The 22,806-nt window shown below is 47.4% G+C and overlaps 2 protein-coding genes across 3 annotated transcripts in view; both read right to left on the bottom strand.

Annotated features, from left to right (window-relative positions):
• The window catches only part of LOC114594233 (cytosolic phospholipase A2 delta-like), a 35,040-nt gene extending 17,229 nt beyond the window's left edge, over positions 1-17,811 (bottom strand). Inside the window, exons 1-9 of one of the 2 annotated variants that reach the window (XM_077927153.1) lie at positions 16,806-17,811; positions 14,689-14,761; positions 14,292-14,428; positions 7,264-7,395; positions 6,475-6,515; positions 5,907-5,949; positions 2,857-2,920; positions 1,762-1,889; positions 1,098-1,211 (exon numbers count right to left, since the gene is read on the bottom strand). In XM_077927153.1, the coding sequence (XP_077783279.1) occupies positions 1,098-1,211; positions 1,762-1,889; positions 2,857-2,920; positions 5,907-5,949; positions 6,475-6,515; positions 7,264-7,395; positions 14,292-14,372 (603 nt within the window). In that variant the 5' untranslated portion in view covers positions 14,373-14,428; positions 14,689-14,761; positions 16,806-17,811. Of the gene's footprint in view, positions 1-1,097; positions 1,212-1,761; positions 1,890-2,856; positions 2,921-5,906; positions 5,950-6,474; positions 6,516-7,263; positions 7,396-14,291; positions 14,429-14,688 lie in introns of both variants that reach the window. The other variant, XM_077927150.1, reaches the window with a different exon arrangement.
• A 133-nt stretch (positions 17,812-17,944) lies between these two features.
• LOC114594235 (acyl-coenzyme A thioesterase 1-like) lies at positions 17,945-22,603 on the bottom strand. The gene is made up of 3 exons (XM_028723637.2): positions 21,635-22,603; positions 20,720-20,922; positions 17,945-20,269 (listed from the first exon to the last, which is right to left on the bottom strand). The coding sequence occupies exons 1-3, from the start codon at positions 22,092-22,094 to the stop codon at positions 19,670-19,672; spliced, it is 1,263 nt and encodes a 420-aa protein (XP_028579470.2). The 5' UTR covers positions 22,095-22,603; the 3' UTR covers positions 17,945-19,669.
• Positions 22,604-22,806: the final 203 nt, after the last annotated feature.

The following is a 22,806-nucleotide window of genomic DNA, read 5'->3' as shown; positions in this document are numbered from 1 at the left end:
CAGCGTGGGGAGCCTTGTGGGGAACTCCTGCAAGGCTCCCCACTCTGCGGATGTATGCCTGGCGCGAGGGGCGCTCTGCTTCAGGGCGCCCCACCCGCTAGGCAGCAGGCTGCTATCCGCAGCGTGGGGAGCCCTGTGGGGAATTCCTGCAAGGCTCCCCACGCTGCGGATGTGTTCCCGAAGCGCCTGGAGCTCTGCTTTCAGGGCGCCCGACGCTCCGGGAAGCAGGCTGCTATCGGCAGCCTAGACATGGCTAGCGGAGCGCTAATCCCGAAGCTTGGGGCGTGCGGAGCTCAGCGCGCCCCAAGCTTCTGGGCGCTAGCGGAGACCTTGCTGGCGCCCAGAAGCTTGGGGCGCGCTGAGCTCCGCACGCCCCAGGCTTCGGGATTAGCGCGGCGCTTCGCTAGCCCTGGGAGAGCCCCGCGACGTCGCGGGGCTCTCCCAGGGCTAGCGAGACCTTGCCGGCACCTAGAAGCTTGGGGCGCGCTGAGCTCCGCACGCCCCAAGCTTCGGGATTAGCGCGGCGCTTCGCTAGCCCTGGGAGAGCCCCGCGACGTCGCGGGGCTCTCCCAGGGCTAGCGGAGACCTTTCCGGCACCCAGAAGCTTGGTGCGCGCTGAGCTCCGCACGCCCCAAGCGTCGGGATTAATGCAGCGCTCCGCTAGCCGTGGGAGAGCTGGGTCTCCCACGGCTAGCGGATAGCTTCCTGAAGCCTGGAGAGCGAGAGGGGTCGGTGCGCACCGACCCCTCTCACTCTCCAGGCTTCAGCGAAAGCCTGCATTCGTTCCATAGGACGCACACACATTTTCCCTTGCTTTTTAGGAGGGAAAAAGTGCGTCCTATGGTGCGAAAAATACGGTAATGTGTGGTTTTATTGGCAAAGAACTACTTCCTTCTTCTCTTCTGTGCCAAGAAATTACTTCTATCACACTTGAAATTCAACAGGGCAGCTCAGCTGGTAGATTATGAAACTCTTAAACTCAGGGTCGTGGGTTGGGCAAAAGATTTCTGCATTGCAGAGGGTTGAATCAGAGGACTGCTCTGGTCTCTTCCAACTCTACAATTAAATGATTCTATGATAAAGATGAAGCCACATACCTTTGATAAAGACAAGGCTACTTTTGTTTCCTCTCCTGCAGGGAGGGATTTCAGCAACACACTTGGACACTCAGTAGCAGCGTCTCCAAGCCATTTCCCCACAAAGGAATTACTCTAAAACGAATCACAAGAATGTCAGCATACTCTAGAACACATCGCAAAGGAAGCAAAATGAGACACATTTGAGGCTCTAGATACTGACTGCTTTCAACACTGCTGCCTGTTCTACATATTAATCCCTCACTGTTTGGCCCTTACTATATAGGAGAACAGGAAAAGCACACTTTGCCAGCAAGGACATTAAAAATATGTTTTTATTCAAAGATATTCATGTATAACAAAGGTACATATAACATCTCTATTTCAATTCATAGAGTCCTTTCTTCAGGTCAATTACATTCTGTGTGAAACACTGCTGTCACAGGCATTGTGAGGTTGTGGGGAGAGGAGGAAGAGAGAAGGGGGGATAATGATATTTAATTCTTTTGCATAGTGTATGCAGAGTTTTTGTGTCAGCATTATTTGGATAGATTCTTTATTTATTAAAGCACACCAAGGGTCCAATTTCTCAGCAAGCTTCTCTGTAATGGTCCTTTAGTGCATTAGTTAATCTGGCCCCTGCAGGTACACTGAGGAAAGCTGTCCTTGGTTAGCAAAGTGTTACCTTCGTACTGGCCTCCAGTTTTGGCTCCCAGTTCTTCACACAGTGAAATGTGAAGCTTTCTGACTCCTGGGTGATCGCCTGTGCTTCTTCAAAGGATTCCTTCACCACAAGTTCAATATTTTTATTGTCTAGGAGAAAGAATTATTTTAGTTAAAATATTTCTTTACCTCCCTTCTTCAGTGCAAAGGTGTACTAAAGAATATACAGTACAAAGGTGTACTGAAGATATACAGTACTACTTTACTGTATATTCTTTCCCCCATGAAGCTCAAAGCAGTGTACATGGTTTGTCCCTGCCTGGAACCTCAATTTATCCTCACAACAAGACTGAGAGATAATGAATGGCCCAAGTTCACTCAGTGAGCCTCTTGGCTCAGTGCAGATTTGAACCCTGGTCTCCCAGGTCCTAGTTTGACACTCTTAACTGCTATACCACACTGGCTTTCATGTGAAAATAATCTTAAACAATGCAACAAAAAGGTACAAGACAGGCTGAAAACAAATGGTGGAATTCACTGTCATGCTCTTCTAGTCATTTTGTTTTTGAACAAGTGTTCCTGCTTGACAGACAGACAAACTGATACCCTCTGTCCTACCTACACACACACACACACACACAGAGAGAGAGAGAGAGAGAGAGAGAGAGAGAGAGAGAGTTGACCATCCCACTTTTACTGTACTTTGCAGTTGCGTGCAGCATGTCATGGCATTACACTGGTACCTCGGGTTACATACGCTTCGGGTTACATATGCTTCAGGTTACAGACTCCGCTAACCCAGAATTAGTACCTCGGGTTAAGAACTTTGCTTCAGGATGAGAACAGAAATCGTGCTACGGCAGGGCAGCAGCAGCGGGAAGCCCCATTAGCTAAAGTGGTGCTTCAGGTTAAGAACAGTTTCAGGTTGAGAACAGACCTCCGGAACAAATTAAGTTCTTAACCCGAGATACCACTGTATAAGCAAGAGAGATACAGCAGCAACTGCATTTACGAAAACTACCAGTACAGTACAGTTACGCCTTGCAATTGAAAAGAGGCTTCAGTGGGGATCGCTCTTTGGTTGTCTACTTAACAAATTCACAAGAATGGGACTCACTTTTCAAACACTCCTCATTCTTCCACTTGTCCATCTTAATGTCTAAACGTGAAACCTCACGGGCCTGGGAAGAAAACATAACAATCATAGAAGGTTGAATTCACTAAGCCTGCTGTAGTCTGAAACAGAGGGGTGGAATCTGCACACATTAAAAAAAACAACCCGCTGTGAAAATGCTTTGTTTTCAAAGGTTTTGAAAATTACATTGAATTTTGCATAGCTCACTGTCATCATCTAGTGTCACATGTGTATATTGCACTTTACAACACATCTTTTGTTGGAAGCCACCTGGAGTGGCTGGGGAAACCCAGCCAGATGGGCAGGGTATAAATAATAAATTATTATTTAAAGCGTTTTATTTGCAGCTGTGTAGCTGAGTCCTGGGTGTGTGGGGTGTGCAGACTTATTTCTGAAGAGGACACAGCTGTGGGCAACCTGAGGAAACTCCATCAGATCTTGGTGCCTGACCATAAACACAAGAGTGCTCAGTGGACCTGCTTTGTTCTGAGAGATTTCAGGGTTCCATTTGTTTGGTCCCTGAGTCAGAGCCAAGGTGGAATTCTGGGTGAGAGCTAAGAGGTGTTCAGGAGGCATGTTAGAAGGAGAAGGGGTTACCATCAGTTCTAACATCAGTATATATTTATTGGTGCATTCCATTGGTGATTTTATTGCATATCTTTGTAATATGCATGGGTTCTTTTAATTGGTTGCATACTGCTTAAACATACTTTATATGTTAAGTGGTATACAAATGATCTAAATAACAACAGTAACTCCTTTTAAGGGGAGTCTTAAGGAGTAGGTGGCGGATGGAAGGTAGGTAAAAGGTAAAAAGGTATATCTCTAAATGGTTTGCAGCACATAACCAAGGGTTTCTGATTCCCAATCATTTAACAATTGCAGCAACGAAAAGGCTTTTCTCCACTTCTAAATTATTATTATTATTATTATTATTATTATTATAAAATAAAGTTTTTTATTGATACAACAAGAAAAAGGGAAAAACACAAGTACCAAATTACACACAAAAATAACCACAGACACATAATTTTCTTAGCAAACAATAAAACATCTATTGGTCTTAACACTAAAGACCCAACCTCCCGTCTATTCCATATTTCAAATTCATATTACTTATTGCCAATACACACTTTTATCATAATTAAACTTATTCTTAATAAATCTAATTTCTTATATCTACCTTGCAACTATTACTGAAGTTCCTCAAATGCTGCAACAGAATTTAAACTGCTATATTTATTTTTCAGATATTCTTTGAAAACCTCCCATTGTGAAACAAATTCCTGTTTTGATTTATTCTTTATTTTTTCTGATAAACCATCTAATTCGGCATATTCTGTCAGCTTTTGGATCCAATCTTGTATAGAGGGGATTTCATTACTCTTCCACTTCTAAATTAGGTTGCCAAGATGAATAAAGTTTGAGGAGGATGAAACAAGAAGTTGATTATTGTGTGACTCGGATCTTTGTGCTCAGTTCTGGTCCTGAAAACAAATTCCTGGGCTGAACCTATGCTCAGGGACAGTTTGTTCTTTAATTCTATGTTGCCCCACCCCCAACCACACCATCACCACTGTCTTGTACTAGCATCTTGTTAGTAGACCTTAATGTTCTAGTAAAAAACAAAACAGAACCTCAAAACATGGAGTTTGCCATCCAAACGTAACCTATAATGTTCCTTTTGCCTATTCTGATCCTGGAAGATTCCAGTATTTTTCTTTTAAATTTTAACCTGGAATCAAACATGACAGGTTATAAGCAACTACATTGGTTAATGTTTTCCGTATTATTTCTGTTTGGCTCTATTCTGTGTGGCACTGTTCATTAATAATTTCCATGCTCTTTCTGCTTGGCTTACAATGTGAGGCGCACTTAGCAAAACAAAGTCCACTTTATGTAATGGAGGTTGAAAAGACTGTGATCTGCCCAGGACTATTTTTTCCTGATCTTCAAAGGCTCTGTTGCTTTGCTAAAGTATTTCCATTTATTCCACAGTGAAGGACCATTTCACAATTAATTTTCACAATTAATTATTTGCTTGGAATGACTATCTCAGGACTCAGCTACATTAGTAAAGAAACAACAATTTGAATGCGCAATAAACATGCAACACCAGATGATGCCAGAGAGCAGGCAATTTTAAAACACGGCTTTCCATAGAATTCTTTTTCTTTTGTTAAAACGATCTAATTTCTGACTTACAGCGGGGGTTTTCCGCTGTGTTTAGATTCACCCTCAGACATTGACAAAGTCTTTGTCATTGACAAAGACCAGTATATCATACAGATTGTTTCTCTTTTGCAACTACGTTGCTCATATAGGACCTTCCTTATTTCTGTAATTTTAAGTTGTGGTTGTTGGTTATTGTTGTTGCTGTTGTTGTTTCTATACCACCCTTCATCTGAAGATTGCAGGGCAGTTTACAAAACACAAAAATACTTACCATAATGGCAAATAAAAACAATATCCCCCTACAGTTGAGGTATATACAGTAAGCCTTCCGCAGCCCATGCCACTGAAGCAACCTGAGACTCTAGCGACAGCAATGGATCCAAAAGTATCTCCCCCCCATTACCTGCCCTTTCAGGGGCAAATGAAAGATGTAAAGTAAAAGTGGAGCTGTGTGTCATCAGCATACTGCTGACAAAGTACAGTGGTACCTCAGGTTACAGACACTTCGGGTTACAGACTCCGCTAACCCGGAAGTAGTACCCCAGGTTAAGAACTTTACCTCAGGTTGAGAACAGAAATTGTGCTGCCACAGCGCAGCAGCAGCGGGAGGCCCCATTAGCTAAAGTGGTACCTCAGGTTAAGAACGGTTTCAGGTTAAGAACGGACCTCCGGAATGAATTAAGTCTGTAACCAGAGGTACCACTGTAATCCAAACCCCCCTCAGTGGTTTCATGCTTCAGTTATTTTAATTATTGCAACCTGCCCTGGGACCTTGGAGTGAAGGGCGAGTAATAAATTACAATTTTAAGAAGAAGAATATAAGAAAGACGCTGGTTGTAGTTAATAATGGGTCTTACCGTAAGGATGCCATTAGTAGCAATGCTCTCAAAGCCACCACATCTGGGAAAAATATAAAAACATTCAGCAACAAAATGCATGTTACATTTTTAACACGTAGTTAAATATCCTGAAACCTAATTTTGAATCAACCTTCCAATACATTCATCCGTTGAGTTTTATTCATCCCTCGGGAGAATGAGCATTTGCTGTTTAACGTAATAGACTAGGCCTTCATAACTTGCAATCCAACCAGGCGTACACAACACCTCAGCAAGAACTTTAAAATTATACTTTGTGAGTGGTTTTGACACTGTGACAGAAGCTGAAGAAAAAAATACTGTGCAGACAAGCTGTGTGTGTGGGCAGGTGCAGAGCCACTGATCTAACCGGACTTGGTATTAGGTGGTTCCCTATGTTCCTGCGTTCTAATAGTATGTCAAACTGCAAACACATAGAAATAAAAAAAATTATATTAGAAGGGTGGATGAGCCCAGCTATTGATTGATTGATTGATTGATTGATTGATTGCTTCCAACTGAGATGATGTCTATTAACTCCATTTTATAATCAGAGCAATTCACTCACATGCTCTCCATCTTGAATTCTACTTCAAGCCTCTCTGGTCCCTATAGGGGAAAGAACGAAAAAGAAACAATGGCATTGTTAGCTCTGAGCCCAGCCCACAAAGAGTTTACCACTTGTTACCTGAGGGAACAACTGTTTTAATTGTACTCTAGCCTGAATAAATTATACTTGCTCACTGCATCAGCCCCTTTTCCCCAATGGATGCTTCTGTCTGTCAAATAGGCCAAGTGATGCAACCCTCCAAGGCAAACCCTCACAGAAAACTCCACTTGAACAACTGTTCCCAGAATTAAGGGGGGAAGAGTAGCCAAGGACTGCTTTTCAGCAACTCAAAACAAAGCAGCCTATGAAATGCATTTTTGGAAAGGGAAGAAAATTATCACGATTGACACTAGCTGCATGTGTCATAGCAGTGTCATAAAACTGTACAGTTTTCCTAATTACTGCCCTCTAATTAAGTAAGGAAGGGTTGTAACTCATATTTTTTTTTTGCATGCAAAAGTGAAGATAACACTAGATGGACCAATGGTCTGACTCTGTATAAGGCGGCTTCCTATGTGCCTAGATTAAGCTATCAATTCAGATTAATCTCCCTCACTTCAGGCCACCCAGAAAATGAATCAGGTAAATTAAAACGAACGGAAGGATAAAGATGATGCAATTTCAGCTGTCTTCCTAATTAATATTATTCATACGTTGCACTATTTTTTTTTACTATTGTGTAACTGGCTCTTTTGGTGATAAAGGCCCCAAATACATAAATAAAGGATATATTGTGTCAATTCTCACCTGACGGTTCAAAAGTAAGTCTTCACAAATAGTTTCCCCAGGTCTTACTTTAGCAATATCGTAGGCAACCATGAAGATGAGATCATCTTTGGTGACCACATCTTCATCGTAGAGCTTCAGTTCCAGCACATTCTGAGCACAAATAGGAAAGTCATGAGAGAAAACATATACAGTAACTCCATTTCACAGCATGCTGTTGAGGATAGGGCGGACTTTCTGATTGTATGTTATTTTAAGGAGTGGCCATTTCTTCCAGAACATGCCAGTCCCACAGAACGTAACTGTCAGGGGTTCAGGAGCAGAGGCAAGGGCAAGGAAGGAAACAGAGAGCGAAGGGGAGGAGGCAGAAGAAAGGATGAGCGATGACGACGACCCGAGATCTCCGAGTCTCTCCAGTGAGTCGGAGGATTCACAGAAAGGAGCACCGGTGGCCAAGGCAAGGGGGGAGTTTAGGGGGGCACCCCAGGGAGATAGAGCCAGAGGGGAATCAGAGGAGAGCAGTTGGAGATCGGGTCCAGCGTCACCGCCAGAGAACAGGGAAGAGGAAAGGAGCCAGGGGGCAAGCGCTGGCAGCTCACAGCAGGAGGGAGGGCACGAGTCAGGGGTGGCCACACCTCCATCTGGGAGCGAAGAAACGGTTAGACGGAAGGTGGAAGGTTGGGCGCGCGCGCCAAGTTCAAATGCACAGGAAGGAAGCGCAGTAGGCAGCCCGGAAAGAGAGCCGGGTCCTAAAGCCCGGCGCAAGGAGACAGGAGAGTCCGGGGGGTCAGCGTCCGAAGAATCCCGGAAGGAAGAGACCCAGGGGGGCAGAGGGACCCAGAGAAGAACAGTCAGGCGGAAAAGGTGGAGCAGGGCTAGGATATTAAGTTGGTGTACGAGGGGCGGAGATTCAGACGGAGCTTCGCCGATCTAGCTACTAGACGTAGGGTTGCACGCAGCAGCTTGAGAATGGAAACTGTAACTCAATAAAGACTTTTACGTAATGACCGTTGGCTAGCGTGATCCTCTGTGAGCTAGGATCTTGAAGCAACCCTGACAGTAAGCTCCGTCTCACGTATTGTGGGCATCTACAGCCTCGAGGAGAGGAGAGAAGCAGGTGCCTACGAGTGAGCTCACGAACGGCAGCCGACATGACGGCTGAACAGCAGATAGCGGAACTCAGAGAAGCAGTGTCACAGCTGAATGCCGAGGCTCTCGCATCCAGGAAGAGAGAGGAGGACGCAGCTGCCGCCTACAGGGATCTCCAGGTCAGGTTGGAAGTGCTTACGAAGCAAGGGCAACAGACACCCAAACCAGAGGGGATTGGGTTGGGGAGACGCACAGGCGGTCTGGTCTCTCACTTCGATGGGAACCTGCAACAGTATCCCAATTTTAAAGCAGACGTACTGTGTGCACTGCAACTGCTGAGTAAAGATTTTAGAGATGAGCAAGAGAAAGTGGGGTTCATCATGTCTTATTTGCATGGGGATGCCAGAGCATGGCTGCGCAATTTATGGAGGGATAACGATCCGGCGCTCCAAAATGCGAATGCCTTTATTAAAGCGATGGATGCGTGTTTTTTATCAAGCATTGACGTGGATCTTGCTCGGCAACAGATTCATGGACTGAAGCAGGGAAGGGCCAGCGTACGGCAGTACCATGCCCGCTTTTTCGCCTTGGCCAGTGCCCTAGAATGGGACAGAGATGCGACTCCTGTAAGAGACCTTTTCTGGGAGGGACTAAACAGCTCTGTAAAAGATGAGATTGCGAGGGGGGAGAGACCCCGGACCACCCAGGAGGTCGTGCAGAGGGCGCTGGCAGTGGGGGTACGGCTGGAAGGACGTCCGTGGAGCAGGGACGAAGGGCGTGGAGGGCGCGAACCAGCCAGGGGCTCCTCCTTCTTTCCCAGAGAAGCAGCACGTACGCAATCCACGCCTCCGCCAGGGGGAGGAGCTGAACCGATGGAGGTTGGAGGTGCCAGGGCTCAGTCAGCAACCAGAGCCCTAGCACCAGCAGCAGTGAAAGCGAAGCCTCCTAGAGGGAACAGGAAGTGTTACGTCTGTGAGGAGCCAGGGCATATGGCGAAAGAGTGTCCCCAGAGGCTCCACAAGCTCACTGCAGCCTCAGCAATGGCGACTGCAGCAACGCAGCAAGGAGAACCACAGCAGGGAAACGACGCTGTCTGGCTGGAGGAAGAGGCACTGGGGCCCAGCCAGACGTATTAATGATGCAGTCCCCAGAGATTTTACAGCCCGTGAACCCCCTCCCGCCCAAACCAGTGGTGAGGCTCACCGCGTCGCTCCAGCTGCCCAATGGCATCACCATGGACGTGCCAATCACCATTGACTCAGGCAGCAATGCGGACTTTATGGGGCAGGACTTTGTCAACCAGCATGCTATACAGTTGCTGCCGGCCACACTGCCCCTGCAGGTGGTCACGGTGGATGGCAGGGAGCTGCTAGGAGGGCAAGTGGTGCAGCAGACGCCACCGATGGTGATGCGACTTGGGAATCACCAAGAAGTCATCAGCTTCAACGTCACTCAATTGTCGGACACGCCCATTGTGTTGGGCATGAGTTGGCTGGACAAACACAGCCCAACGCTGGCTTGGTACCAGAGGCAGCTGACCTTCGGCTCTTCCTTTTGTGCTGAACACTGCATCGTGCCCAGGCAGGAAGGAGAGGAAGAGGAGTCACAGCTACTGCTAGGCACACTGCAAGCGATTCCCCACAAGTACGCAGAATTTTTGGAAGTTTTCTGCGAGAAGGAGGCAGACAGGCTACCCCCTCACAGGCCATATGACTGCAAGATTGACCTGCTGCCAGGGGCGGCGCTGCCTAAGGGGAAACTGTATTCCATGTCAGAGGACGAGCTGCAAGAACTCAAGGAGTTCATAGATCATAATTTGGAGCGCGGTTTCATCCGAGAGTCCAAGGCGGTGGGAGGCAGCCCGGTGTTCTTCGTTAAGAAGCGGGATACGCCACAAAAGAGGCTCGTAGTGGATTACAGGACCTTGAACAGTGTGACTAAGCCGTCGGACTTCCCCATGCCCCGAATTGACGACCTCCTCGCAAAGGTGCGGAAGGGCAGAGTGTTCACCAAATTGGATCTGCGAGGTGCGTACAACCTCATTCGCATGCGGGAGGGAGACGAGTGGAAAACAGCCATGTTCACGCCACTGGGGACCTACGAATATAGAGTTATGCCTTTTGGATTGCAAAATGGCTCCCACGTTTTTCAAGCATTCATGCATCACGTGTTGGCGGGACTTCTCTACAAGACGTGCGTCTGTTTCTTAGATGACATCCTGATCTTTTCGGAGTCGCAACAGGAGCATGACAAACACGTCAAGGAAGTACTGAACAGGCTGAAGCACCATAGGCTCTACGCCAAGCTGGAGAAGTGCCAATTTGACGTGACGGAGGTGGATTTTCTGGGCTACAAGCTGTCTGACAAGGGGCTCGCCATGGACAGCGCCAAGGTTCGAGCGGTGTTGGATTGGAAGAGCCCGCGCAACCGGAAGGAGGTCCAACGGTTTGTCGGCTTTGCGAACTTCTATCGCAAGTTTATCAAGGGCTTCGCTATGCAGACGGCGGCCATCACTGACACGCTTAGCTCCAAGAAAAAGAAGTTCATTTGGACAGAGCAGGCGGAACAGTCCTTTCAGGCACTCAAGCGTCTCTTCGCGTCGGAAGAGCAGCTGCTTCATGTCAACCCCAGCAAGCCGATGAGGGTGGAGACTGACGCCTCGGACAGAGCCGTGGGGGCGGTCCTGCTGCAGAAAGACCCGCAGGGGGTGTGGCGACCGGGAGCGTTTTACTCCAGGAAGCTCAGCAAGTCCGAGCAGAACTACACCATATGGGACAGGGAGTTGCTGGCCATTCATGCAGCGTTCAAGGCGTGGAGGCACTTTCTGATCGGCGCCAAGCACACGGTGCAGGTTTGCACGGACCACAAGAACCTAGAGCACTGGCGCACGGCACAGTTCCTGAACCAAAGGCAGATACGTTGGGCTGAGTTCTTTGCGAACTTCGACTTCCGAATAGAGTATGTCCCGGGGGACACCAACATCATGGCGGACGCTCTCTCCCGCAAGCCACAGTATCTGGAGGAAGCAACGCCAGCGGCCGCCATGCACATCTTCGCACCAACAGTGTGGGCGTGCGCCGCGGCAACCGTGGATCTGGAGGCGGTGCGACGAGCGTTGCAGGGGGACTCCTTCGCGCAAGCAAAGATCTCAGAGGTGCAAAGGGGCAAAGCAGCGGCCGACGGTTTCCAGCTGAGAGATGGATTGCTCATCCGTAAAGGGGCCATCTACGTGCCGGGAGACGAACTTCGCGCCAAGGTGCTGCAGCAGATGCACGACGCGCCCACTGCAGGGCACTTCGGCAAGGAGAAGACGGTGGAACTAGTAGCCAGGGATTTCTGGTGGCCTGGAATGAGAAGGGAGGTCGCGGACTACGTGGCGAGGTGTGACACCTGCCAGAGGGCGAAGCCAGTGCTTAGACCGCCGGCCGGACTGTTGGAACCGCTGCAAACTCCGGCCGAACCTTGGGAGAGGGTGGCCCTGGACTTTGTCACGGATCTGCCCAGCTCGAGGGGCAAGACGGCAGTGCTGGTGGTGGTGGACTTGTTCTCCAAGATGGCACATTTCATTCCGTGTGCGAAGGTGGCCACGGCGGAACAAACCGCCAAACTGTTCATAGACCACGTGTTCAAGGTTCACGGTCTGCCACGGTCTATTCTGTCCGACCGGGGGCGGCAGTTCATCTCAAATTTCTGGCAGCGGCTGATGGGCTTCCTGAACGTCAAGATCAACCTGGCGTCGGCGAGACACCCGCAAACCAACGGGCAAGCAGAGCGGGTCAATGCCATCATGCAGCAGTACTTGAGGTGTTATGCAAATCAACAGCCTGCGACATGGGTGGATTACCTGCCGCTCGCCGAGTTCGCTTACAACAACACGAAGCACGTGTCCACGGGGGTCACACCGTTCTTCGCCAACAACGGGAGGCACCCCAGAACCTTCCCGGGACTGGAAAGGCTGGGGGAAGGGGAGCCGCAGACGGCAGATGCGTTCGCGTCGGAACTGCAGGAAGTCCACGATCAGCTGAGGCGCCACCTGGAACTGGCCAAGCACGCATACAAGGTACAAGCGGACAAACGCAGAAGGGTTGGCGAAGAGCTACACGTGGGGGACTGGGTCTGGTTAGCAGCCCACGCAGTGCCGGCCAGGTCGTTGGCCAAGAAGAAACTAGGGCATAAGCAACTGGGGCCCTATCAAATCGAAGAGCAGGTCAACCCGGTGGCCTTCAGGCTGGCGCTTCCGGAGGGTTCCAGAATGCATCCGGTATTCCACAGATCGGTGCTCACTCCCTACAAGGCACCGCACAGGTTTCAGGAACCCGGAACGGCGCAGAGTCCGGCCAGAGACAGACCAGGGCACGCAGGAGTGGCACCGAAGGAGCGCATCAACGAAGTCACAGAGATTTTGGATTCCAGATGGGGGGAAGAAGGGGTCGAATACTTTCTCGCCAGGGAGGGCACCCCGGCCAGTGCGAACAGTTGGGTGCCGGACTACGCCTTGGACGAACCTCTGCTCAAAGACGAGTTTCATGCCCTCTTCCCACATAGACCGATGCCAGCAGACTTTTTCGACGACTGGCTTTTCACACCCACGCTTTCGGGCAGCACGTTCCGGGGGTTCGACTCGGACGAGGACCCGATACGAGACGTCCGTTCCCCGGAGGGGTCGCCCTTGGGATCTGCCTCAGAACCCTCGTATTGGTGGGACGACAAACCAGAGGAACAGTGGCGCAGGAAGTGGCAAGAAGGTCCAGGCCGAGCAACGCCGCCTGGAGGAAGCGAGGGAGAGACGGACATGGACATTTTCGGGGACGATCCAGGTTTCGAGCACGGCGGCACAGAGATGGAAGCAGAGGTGACCGTCGTCGACGAGAGAAGGGAGGAAGAACCGGAAGACTTCGGAGGGAGGCCCGCTACGGGAACCGAACGGTACCCGACATTCGTCTCCTTGACGCAGCAGCACCCAGCTCCAGCACCGGAAGGAGGGGAAGGGGGAGTGGGGGGCTTCGAGGGGGGGATGGATGTCAGGGGTTCAGGAGCAGAGGCAAGGGCAAGGAAGGAAACAGAGAGCGAAGGGGAGGAGGCAGAAGAAAGGATGAGCGATGACGACGACCCGAGATCTCCGAGTCTCTCCAGTGAGTCGGAGGATTCACAGAAAGGAGCACCGGTGGCCAAGGCAAGGGGGGAGTTTAGGGGGGCACCCCAGGGAGATAGAGCCAGAGGGGAATCAGAGGAGAGCAGTTGGAGATCGGGTCCAGCGTCACCGCCAGAGAACAGGGAAGAGGAAAGGAGCCAGGGGGCAAGCGCTGGCAGCTCACAGCAGGAGGGAGGGCACGAGTCAGGGGTGGCCACACCTCCATCTGGGAGCGAAGAAACGGTTAGACGGAAGGTGGAAGGTTGGGCGCGCGCGCCAAGTTCAAATGCACAGGAAGGAAGCGCAGTAGGCAGCCCGGAAAGAGAGCCGGGTCCTAAAGCCCGGCGCAAGGAGACAGGAGAGTCCGGGGGGTCAGCGTCCGAAGAATCCCGGAAGGAAGAGACCCAGGGGGGCAGAGGGACCCAGAGAAGAACAGTCAGGCGGAAAAGGTGGAGCAGGGCTAGGATATTAAGTTGGTGTACGAGGGGCGGAGATTCAGACGGAGCTTCGCCGATCTAGCTACTAGACGTAGGGTTGCACGCAGCAGCTTGAGAATGGAAACTGTAACTCAATAAAGACTTTTACGTAATGACCGTTGGCTAGCGTGATCCTCTGTGAGCTAGGATCTTGAAGCAACCCTGACAGTAACGGATATCTCTTAAGCCAGAAAGCACATCTCCAGAATGTCCTCTGCTTTTGAAATTCTGCCCTTGAAACCTTAAATGTGTGAGGCCTCAGCACTGAATGCTTGCACTTCCTCTCTGCTTTCCATTTACCACACACTTCAAATTCACAGAAACCAATCACCAAGAGTATTCTAGCTGCCTACCTTGACCTCAGTTTGGATAAAGAAATGGAAGCTTTCGTTCCAAACAGGATTACCGGTGTTTGAGATGACTTTCGTCATCATTTGTTTATTTGAAGCTGATGGCAGCCGAAGGCTCACGTAACAATCAGAAGAAGTCCCTAGAGCAAAACAAAACCGCATCAATAATCATTAATTGGTGCTTTATTATCATTAGGTAATAATAAGGTTTTGTAGGCTTTTCTGCAGAGGGGAAAATACAGGTTTCCCAGTCTTCCATCCCACACTTTGAAGAACCTTCAAAAAACAACATACGTACTGAAAGAGATGCAGGACAGTGTACATTCTTGTTATAGAGGTTCTGGACTCCCAAAAAAACCTCAAGATAAATGCAATGCAATGGATTTAACAACTCACTCACATAGGTCTCTTGAAGGTACGTGTCGAGCCTGGATGACCTTCACAGAGAGCAGGTAGAATGGAAAGGTTTCAACCTTTACAGAAAACAAATGTTGCTGAATTAATTGTGCAACTTGGGTACTTACATCAAAAAACAAAACATTAGTCATTTCAATAGAAGGATATATTGACCATTCCCCCTAGTTAAAAATAAAGATATCTGAAATTCCTATCATTGTACCTATGCTGATTTCTCTCTCTTTTTTTTTTTTACTTCCCTATGTACAGAAAAAAATATAGAACTATGACTGAGGTTTCCTTACACTGGCCCGGAAACATTACTATTGTAAAAATATTTGGATACTCCCCCACCATCACACACAAAAAGCTGTGATTATTAAAATCACCTATAAATATATTTAATTACACACTTCTCTCTCATAGCTTCCATTTCCATCTTCCCTTGTTGTTTCAATATTAGCTGCTATTGACCATGTTCCTTAATTGAGAATTCTCTTCAAAAGCACTTAATTTAGGTAGCATTGAGTTCTTTAAGTCACACAGATTCCTTCCATCAGTGGCCTCCTTGTGTTGGTCACTAATTATATAGTATGTCTTTTGTTATATTCTCCACTGAAATATTAATTTCAGAACAAGCACCCATATGACCCATAACAAATACCACATTTCTGTCATGCTGCTACACCTGGTCACTTTCTCATCACTGATTTCAAATTCTTCATCCATTCTTATTCTTTTGATTTTCTCAAAGGAGCGCCCAGCTCAAGGTTTATCAGATGACATGTGATCCATTTTCAAATGATTTGTAGGCACCTGAACGTGTTTCTGCAAGTTTGCTCATGCTCTGAAGACATAATCTACATGACTCAGTATAGTATTGTGACCAAAGGCAGCAACGGGACAGCGTCTATGAGGCTGAACTGATTTGTAGCTTCCATCATTCCATTGGTTTGGCCTTTATGAAGAGCATTGGTAAGAAGATTGCCGTCCATATGGTCTTGCTGTTCTACATTTCACTAAATTTGGACTTTTGATCATGAGAAATATTTTGTGACTTCATTAATACTGGGTAGTGTTTGATGGCATTTAGATCAACAATTATATATTCTAATATCACTCTCTTGAAAATATATTTAAATTAATTCATCTCTTCTAAAGTCAGGTGCCCTTACTTGTTTCTGAATCTTCTTTTTCTTTAGTTTTTTATTTATACATTTCATTAGTTTTACAATCCATTTAAAATTGCAAAACTTGACTTCCTTCCCCCTCTTTCTGTGGTTCCTTAAATGTATTCTTAATATCTTCTGCATATCCAAATTCATTTAACTTTCTCATTTAATTATCTACTGTAAATATATACTCTTATAAAACTGCAGGTTATTACAATAATCCTGCTAATGCTTTTATCTATTTACTATATATGTGTAAATATTCAATAAACCATTTCCATTCCTTTATAAAAAGTTTGTTATCTTGATTTCTTATTCTTCCGGTAAGTTTCACCATTTCTGCATTTTCCATAACTTTTTGTGTCCAATCTTCATTTGCTGGGACTTCTGCTTCTTTCCATTTTGGGGCAAGTAACATTCTTGCTAGGGACGCGGGTGGCGCTGTGGGTAAAAGCCTCAGTGCCTAGGGCTTGCTGATCGAAAGGTCGGCGGTTTGAATCCCTGCAGCGGGGTGTGCTCCCGTTGTTCGGTCCCAGCGCCTGCCAACCTAGCAGTTCGAAAGCACTCCCAGGTGCAAGTAGATAAATAGGGACCGCTTACTAGCGGGAAGGTAAACGGCGTTTCCGTGTGTGGCTCTGGCTCGCCAGAGCAGCGATGTCACGCTGGCCACGTGACCCGGAAGTGTCTCCGGACAGCGCTGGCCCCTGGCCTCTTGAGTGAGATGGGTGCACAACCCTAGAGTCTGTCAAGACTGGCCCGTACAGGCAGGGGTTCCTTTACCTTAACATTCTTGCTGCTGTAGTAGCATACGTAAATAAATTTCTATACAATTTAGGTAGTTCTGTCCCTATAATTCCCAAAAGAAAAGCTTCTGGGGTTTTTTTTTTGGGGGGGGGGGTTATACACACCCCTCAATCTGCTACACTAAAAATCTTCCATGGCCACTTACGTGTTGTGGAAATTCAGCTTGTCAAGTATTGTGTTTCCTCTGCAGTAAGGAAAATCATGTCCAGCACTAGTAAAGAGTTAAAATATTTGATTAATCTTACCTTAGGCATTAGAATGTCCATTGCATAGATGAGATGCAGTAGCGATGGGCAGGAATCCAAGTATTCTGCTGTGTTAGGTACCCTCCTAACTTCCTTCTTTTTTTGATTAAAGAAAATGACTGGTGCCAAAGAGCTAGTGAGATATTATATACACATCCCAAGCTCCACCTTATTTGTGACTCTTCAGAGTAAGAAATGCCAATCTTTTTCTCACATCTTTGAATGGGTACTCATTTCCCTTAAATACACCCAAGATACATGTATTGACATTAAGGTGTGGTTGACACAAGCAGAGTCCTATGCTGGGAGAGTAGACTGTACCACTACAGTTCTTCAATCTTTTCCCACAAAAGTCTTTATGAATATACAAAATGTAGCACACTATGGAGAAAAATCCACTCTCTGCTTTGCTAGTTTTATACTTGAACAGATTTTAAACACACACACACCCTGTGAACATCCAGCAATTTAAGAACTCACTCCTACTGTGTGTTTGGGGCAAGCCTAGATTTTAGCTTAAAATACATGAGAGAACATCAGTTTGCAAGCGGAAGTGTTTTTAGTTCATTCACTTAAGGGAAAGGGCAAATGGCATAAACTGGCCATTTCATACATTGCCACTTCCTTGAACGGCCAAGGTGATGATCATTTCAAAACTTTGAGTGGAATGAATGGCCCAGATCTGGTTAAAATCCATAGCAGGATCCTCTAAGGATGTTGTACTCATGTCAAAAGCAGGTGCTATGTCAGCTTTTGACATATAAAATGTGTGAGTTTAAAGAGAATAATGTTCATAATGCACTTTAATACTCCTACATATAACTGGAACAGGAAGGGGGTGTTAGTTTAATAACTGATCCTGATGGTTTTGTTTTAAGCAAGCAAACTTCTTGGCGGAACTCAGTTTCAAGTTAATGTTTAATCTGCAATTTCCCATACGCTTCGGAGGAATCAGAAAAGAAGAGTTAAACATTTATACAGTGTTAAAAACATTCACAGGGGTAATGCATGCTATATATATAAAAAAGCTCTCTGAACATAGTTTTAGATTCTTTATTTATACTCTCTCATTATACACACACCCCAACTCTAGGGGATTTACAAAAATCTTTCAGAAGCAGCAATATCACATTAAACTTCACAAAATCCCTGTGGAGACAGCTCTTTCCACTTTTAATTACATATAAAGAAACGTAATCATTACAAATTGCTTAATGAATAGAGCTATACAAAGCAAAGGAAGAACAGTGACATAATTCAAGAGTGCGGCAATTTTCACACACTACATATAAATGGATTGGTAAATGTGGATAGTAAACATGATTATACTTTCTCTGCCAAAAAATCAAAGTACAGGCTAAACCAGAAGTGGAGAACCTGGCTGTGGTCGCCAGGTATTACAATCCTGCTCCCATTACCCCTGGCTGAAGTTCAGCAACATCTGGAGGAGTGCAGGTTCTTGGACTCCTCCTCCAAGACTTACATCTGAGTTGACATGCATAGGATTTCACTTAAAGTTAAGAGGAATATTATTCTCCAGAAGTAGCAGTGGCTAAAACAGGGCGCCATAAAGTCCATAATCCCAAACCAGCCATTACACCACACTAGCCTTCTGTTAGTTTTATAAAGAGTCTCGGCAGTGTAGTTACTCTTTATTTATTTCTAAAACAAACGACTACACTGAAACAAGAGGAAATCATGTTTATTGTTGGTAATTTGTACCATAGTTTGATGACTTCTCCGTTTATCGGTGTTGTTCACTTTTCCCCTAAAATGATTTTCTAGATTTGCTACTGTTTTGTATTCCTAGACTCCAATCGAATACATACTTATCTGGGAATACATCTAATAGAACTCCATAGGGCTTACTTCTGAGAAAACAGGTATCAGATTGAACTATTAACGTGCCCTACCAAATGCCATCCTCTGCACCATTTATTCTATTGACTTTTTTATTGTCATATCAGGAAAATTTTCTCATCGAGCCTCAGGCAGCAATAATGCATTGCATTATCACCACTCCCTTTCGCTGAACAGATCTCTCTGTCAAGCCATTCTCTTACCAGGTACCAACAAGGTGTATGGATGCTACATGCATATTAATGTACTGATTAATTAATTAAGGTTGATCTGAAATATAATAAATGTATTAAGATGTAAGGAACAGGTGTGTAAATTTAACAGGCTTTCTCAAAATTTTGCTAAGTGGTAGGGTTCACAAGAAGGTCTGGCTTGATATGAGTAAAGAGATTGATTTCTTTCAAAGACCTTTTCATGAGACAGGAGGAAATGAAGTGGCCAGGTGAATGGAGGATACACCCCTGCAGGTGTGCTAGGTATGACCTTTCTCTGCCACATGACCAGGGCACTAGTGCGCTGGTAAATTTGTCATGCCTTTGTTTGGCTGCAAAATGACAAGTTATTTCAAATCTGAGTTCTAAGATGAAGCTGAATAGATCACACTCATTACACTTACATCCTGACAAAGTGCTCATAGTATCGCTACGTGGTAATGAAGAAAAAAGCACTCGCCCTGCTCTTAAGAGAATTGGAAACTGAAAGGGGCTTATAACTGCCACAGTCAGTTTCTGGAAGAGCCATTGAGGGAAATGTGCTTTCACCAATTCCCTTGGCTGAGGTGTGTTGCGCATTACTAGCGTACCTGGTCATGGCTGAACAGGTAGGCGTCGCACCTGTTCTTGACATCTCAAGTGGGATGTGCACATTAAGAACCAGCTCCTTCACACATGTACAAAACCACAGTCTACAGATTACTTTTAACGGTGGAATCCAGCAGGTGTTGTCTGAAAAAAGCCAGTATCCTTTGCCAGGCATCTTCCTGTGCTTTTGCATGTTCTCTCCATTTTCCTCCCCAGACCACGAGAAATCCCAGGGGCCTGTGAAATGAGGAATAGCACAGAGGCAGATAGGGGGGCTCTAAGAGGTGCCCTGCCCCGGGGTAGCAATAGAACTCCACACGGCGCCCACTCCGCCTGAGGTGTCCAACGGCTTCTTGACAAAACGACTCACTTGGCCAGTTTCTGTCATCCTGCCCTGACAGAAAAAGGAAGTTGGCTAAGGATGTCTCCACAGGGATGCGGCAGTGCCAGGTAGCTGGGTCTTTGGGATCGGCCATGATTTCTGATAAATCCACAACTCCGGGATCACCAGTGTCCTTAATCTTGTTTGGGTCCCATGGAAAGGGAGGAATAGTGAGCCCCTTCACTCGCAGGGGGGTAAAAACATTAACACCTGAGCCAGAAATGCTGACTGCTGCTCTGATACCTGGCCAAAACGTAGCTAGAGCAAGGGCAAGATCTGCTCCTTTGGAAAGTCCTAGGACTCCAATCGCTGTAGCTCTCACCTGAAACAACAGTTGGATAAGGACTTCCGTCAGCTCCATGTTTGTCAGTTTTATCGCCCTTTTAAAAAGCCTACTGGTTAGAACGATTTAGCGCTACGCGGTAATGAAGAAAAAAGCACTCCCCCTGGTCTTAAGAGAATTGGAAACTGAAAGGGGCATATAACTGCAGGCATCTACTGAAGACAGTATATTAAGTGTTGAAATAAATAAGTATGTCGTAAGAATTATAACTTGTGAGAATTGTGCTTGAGCTGGATTTTACCTCTTCCCTCCTGCTCCCTTTTCCTCATGTGTCTTGTCTTTTTAAATGGTGAACTTGAGGGCATGGAGCCCTCTTAGTACTTGATCTCTTTTAAGCCTCTCTGGGAGCCTTTTGGCATAAATGCATTAAATTAAATAAAACAGGCAGCACACAACACCAAAGAACTGTGATTCTAGCAAGCCTCTTACCTGCTGCTGTTTCCGCAGGAACTCTACAGCCTCACCAAAATAGTCCACTTCAAAGAACTCTGGGAAAGTTGGCAAATCCTCAAAGTGCATGTAAGCAACAGCCAGTGTAGCAAAACCTCGGCTTGCCAGAAGACTGGCTCTGTATTCCACAAGACCTCCTCCACTTCCATACAAATCAATGAGTCCTGGGAACGGTCCAGGGCCTAGAAAAGGAATTTACTCATAAAAAAATGGGCTTATGATCAGAGTATGGTATTGTGTAACTCAAGAATCCCCTCTTCCCAAGGGATCTGCTCTCCTCGCTGTCCCACTGCCATTATTAGTGTCACTGGTGGGAGCAATTATTCTTGCCATAACTTGTTTTTAGTGGAGGCTTTTAGACTGCTGCTGTTGACAGCGATGCAGTTTTCATGGTGATGTGTTTATGGCACTATTGGTGTGTTCAGCTCTATTTTATTTTTCTGCTGTGAGTTCTTCTTTATAAGCTGCCTTGAACTTATCATAGAGCAGTGGGCTACAAATGCCCAAATAAAATTTAATAAATCTATTGGGTAGAGCAGAGATTAGGAACCTGTGGAACTTGGCAGTCTCCCTCCCCACCATCCTCACAACATCTGGGGAAGAAGTCCAAAGCCTCAAGATAGGGTGGCACAGTGGGTTAATGCATCTGACTGTTAACCAGAAGGTTGTTGGTTCGAGCCCACCCAGAGGTGGCTGTGGGCAGGATTAGTGCATGACCCTTGGGATCCAACTCAACCATCCTATGAACTCCCGAAGCTGGTCGAGGCTCTCTCCGTCGATTATGTATGGGCAGGAAGGGAAGTGCCCGCACTTCCGAGGTGAGCCATTCAATGCTCATCCGAGGAGCGTGGCAACCTCGTGACCCTCGGGGGGGGGGGGATAAATGAAGCTCACCGGGTGGCACGAAGAGCGTGGCTCGGAGCCTGCCTTCTCGCACCGGGATCCTCTCCACCCCGTCGGCCAGAAAGCTCCTCTCGCTGCAGCACTCGCCGAGGAGCCGCCCGGAGACTCCGCGCCCGTCCAGCACCTCGTAGGTGACGCGGAAAGGGCTGAGGACGTCCCTCTTGGCCAGGCGCTTTAAGGGCGTCTGGGATGCCAGCGACCACAGCAACCCCATGGGCTCCACTCCGGAGTAGCTGCCGCCCAGCGACGCCGAGCGGCTGAGGTCCAGCTCGCCGCTGCTGCCCGCCCGGTAGTAGGCGAGCGACTGGAAAAGCTCGCCGCTCTCGTCCACCAAGGATGCTCGCAGCGTCACCTCCTGCAGCGGCCCCAGACCCTCGACTTTCACTTGGACCGGCTCGTCCCACAGGCAGCGGGGAGAGGGCAAGACCAGGATCCTCGCCGCCGCCGCCATCGGATCTACCTTGCAGCCTCTTCCCCAACGCACCGGCAGTTGTCCTTCGAGCAGTGCTTTTAGAAGGAGAAACACGCGCGCCCGGTAACTTTTGCTCCCAGGCTAAAGTCAAGCGGGTCTTTGCAAGCTGCCCACAAAAGGAAGCGGTGTCGCTAGGGCTTCTGGGAAATGTATTTCCTAACTCGCTGGCGGGGACAGACTTTGAGAGGGAGCTGCCCGTCTCCTGAGAACCGATACTGCCTGCCAGCTCCATGTGAAAGAAAACGAATTTGGGCAGGGGATTAGCCCTTGTTTGCTCGTGAGGTGCTTGAACCTGCTTGCCCTTACGAATTGTAACGTAATAATTGGTCTTCTTGACTTCGATCGACACAATAGTGAGCTCTGCAGCTGTCAGGTAAAGATAAAGGGACCCCTGACCATGAGGTCCAGTCGTGGTCGACTCTGGGGTTGCGGCGCTCATCTCACTTTATTGGCCGAGGGAGCCGGTGTACAGCTTCCCGGTCATGTGGCCAGCATGACTAAGCCACTTCTGGCAAACCAGAGCAGCGCACAGAAACGTCGTTTACCTTCCCACCGGAGCGGTACCTATTTATCTACTCGCACTTTGACGTGCTTTCAAACTGCTAGGTTGGCAGGAGCAGGGACCAGGCAACGGGAGCTCACCCCATCGCGGGGTTTCGAACCGCCGACCTTCTGACCGGCAAGTCCTAGG

Source organism: Podarcis muralis, chromosome 1 (genome assembly GCF_964188315.1).
Source record: "Podarcis muralis chromosome 1, rPodMur119.hap1.1, whole genome shotgun sequence".
NCBI classification, from domain to species: domain Eukaryota; kingdom Metazoa; phylum Chordata; class Lepidosauria; order Squamata; family Lacertidae; genus Podarcis; species Podarcis muralis.
Note: the sequence above shows the minus strand (reverse complement) of the source record. Positions and strands in the feature narration are given on the sequence as shown.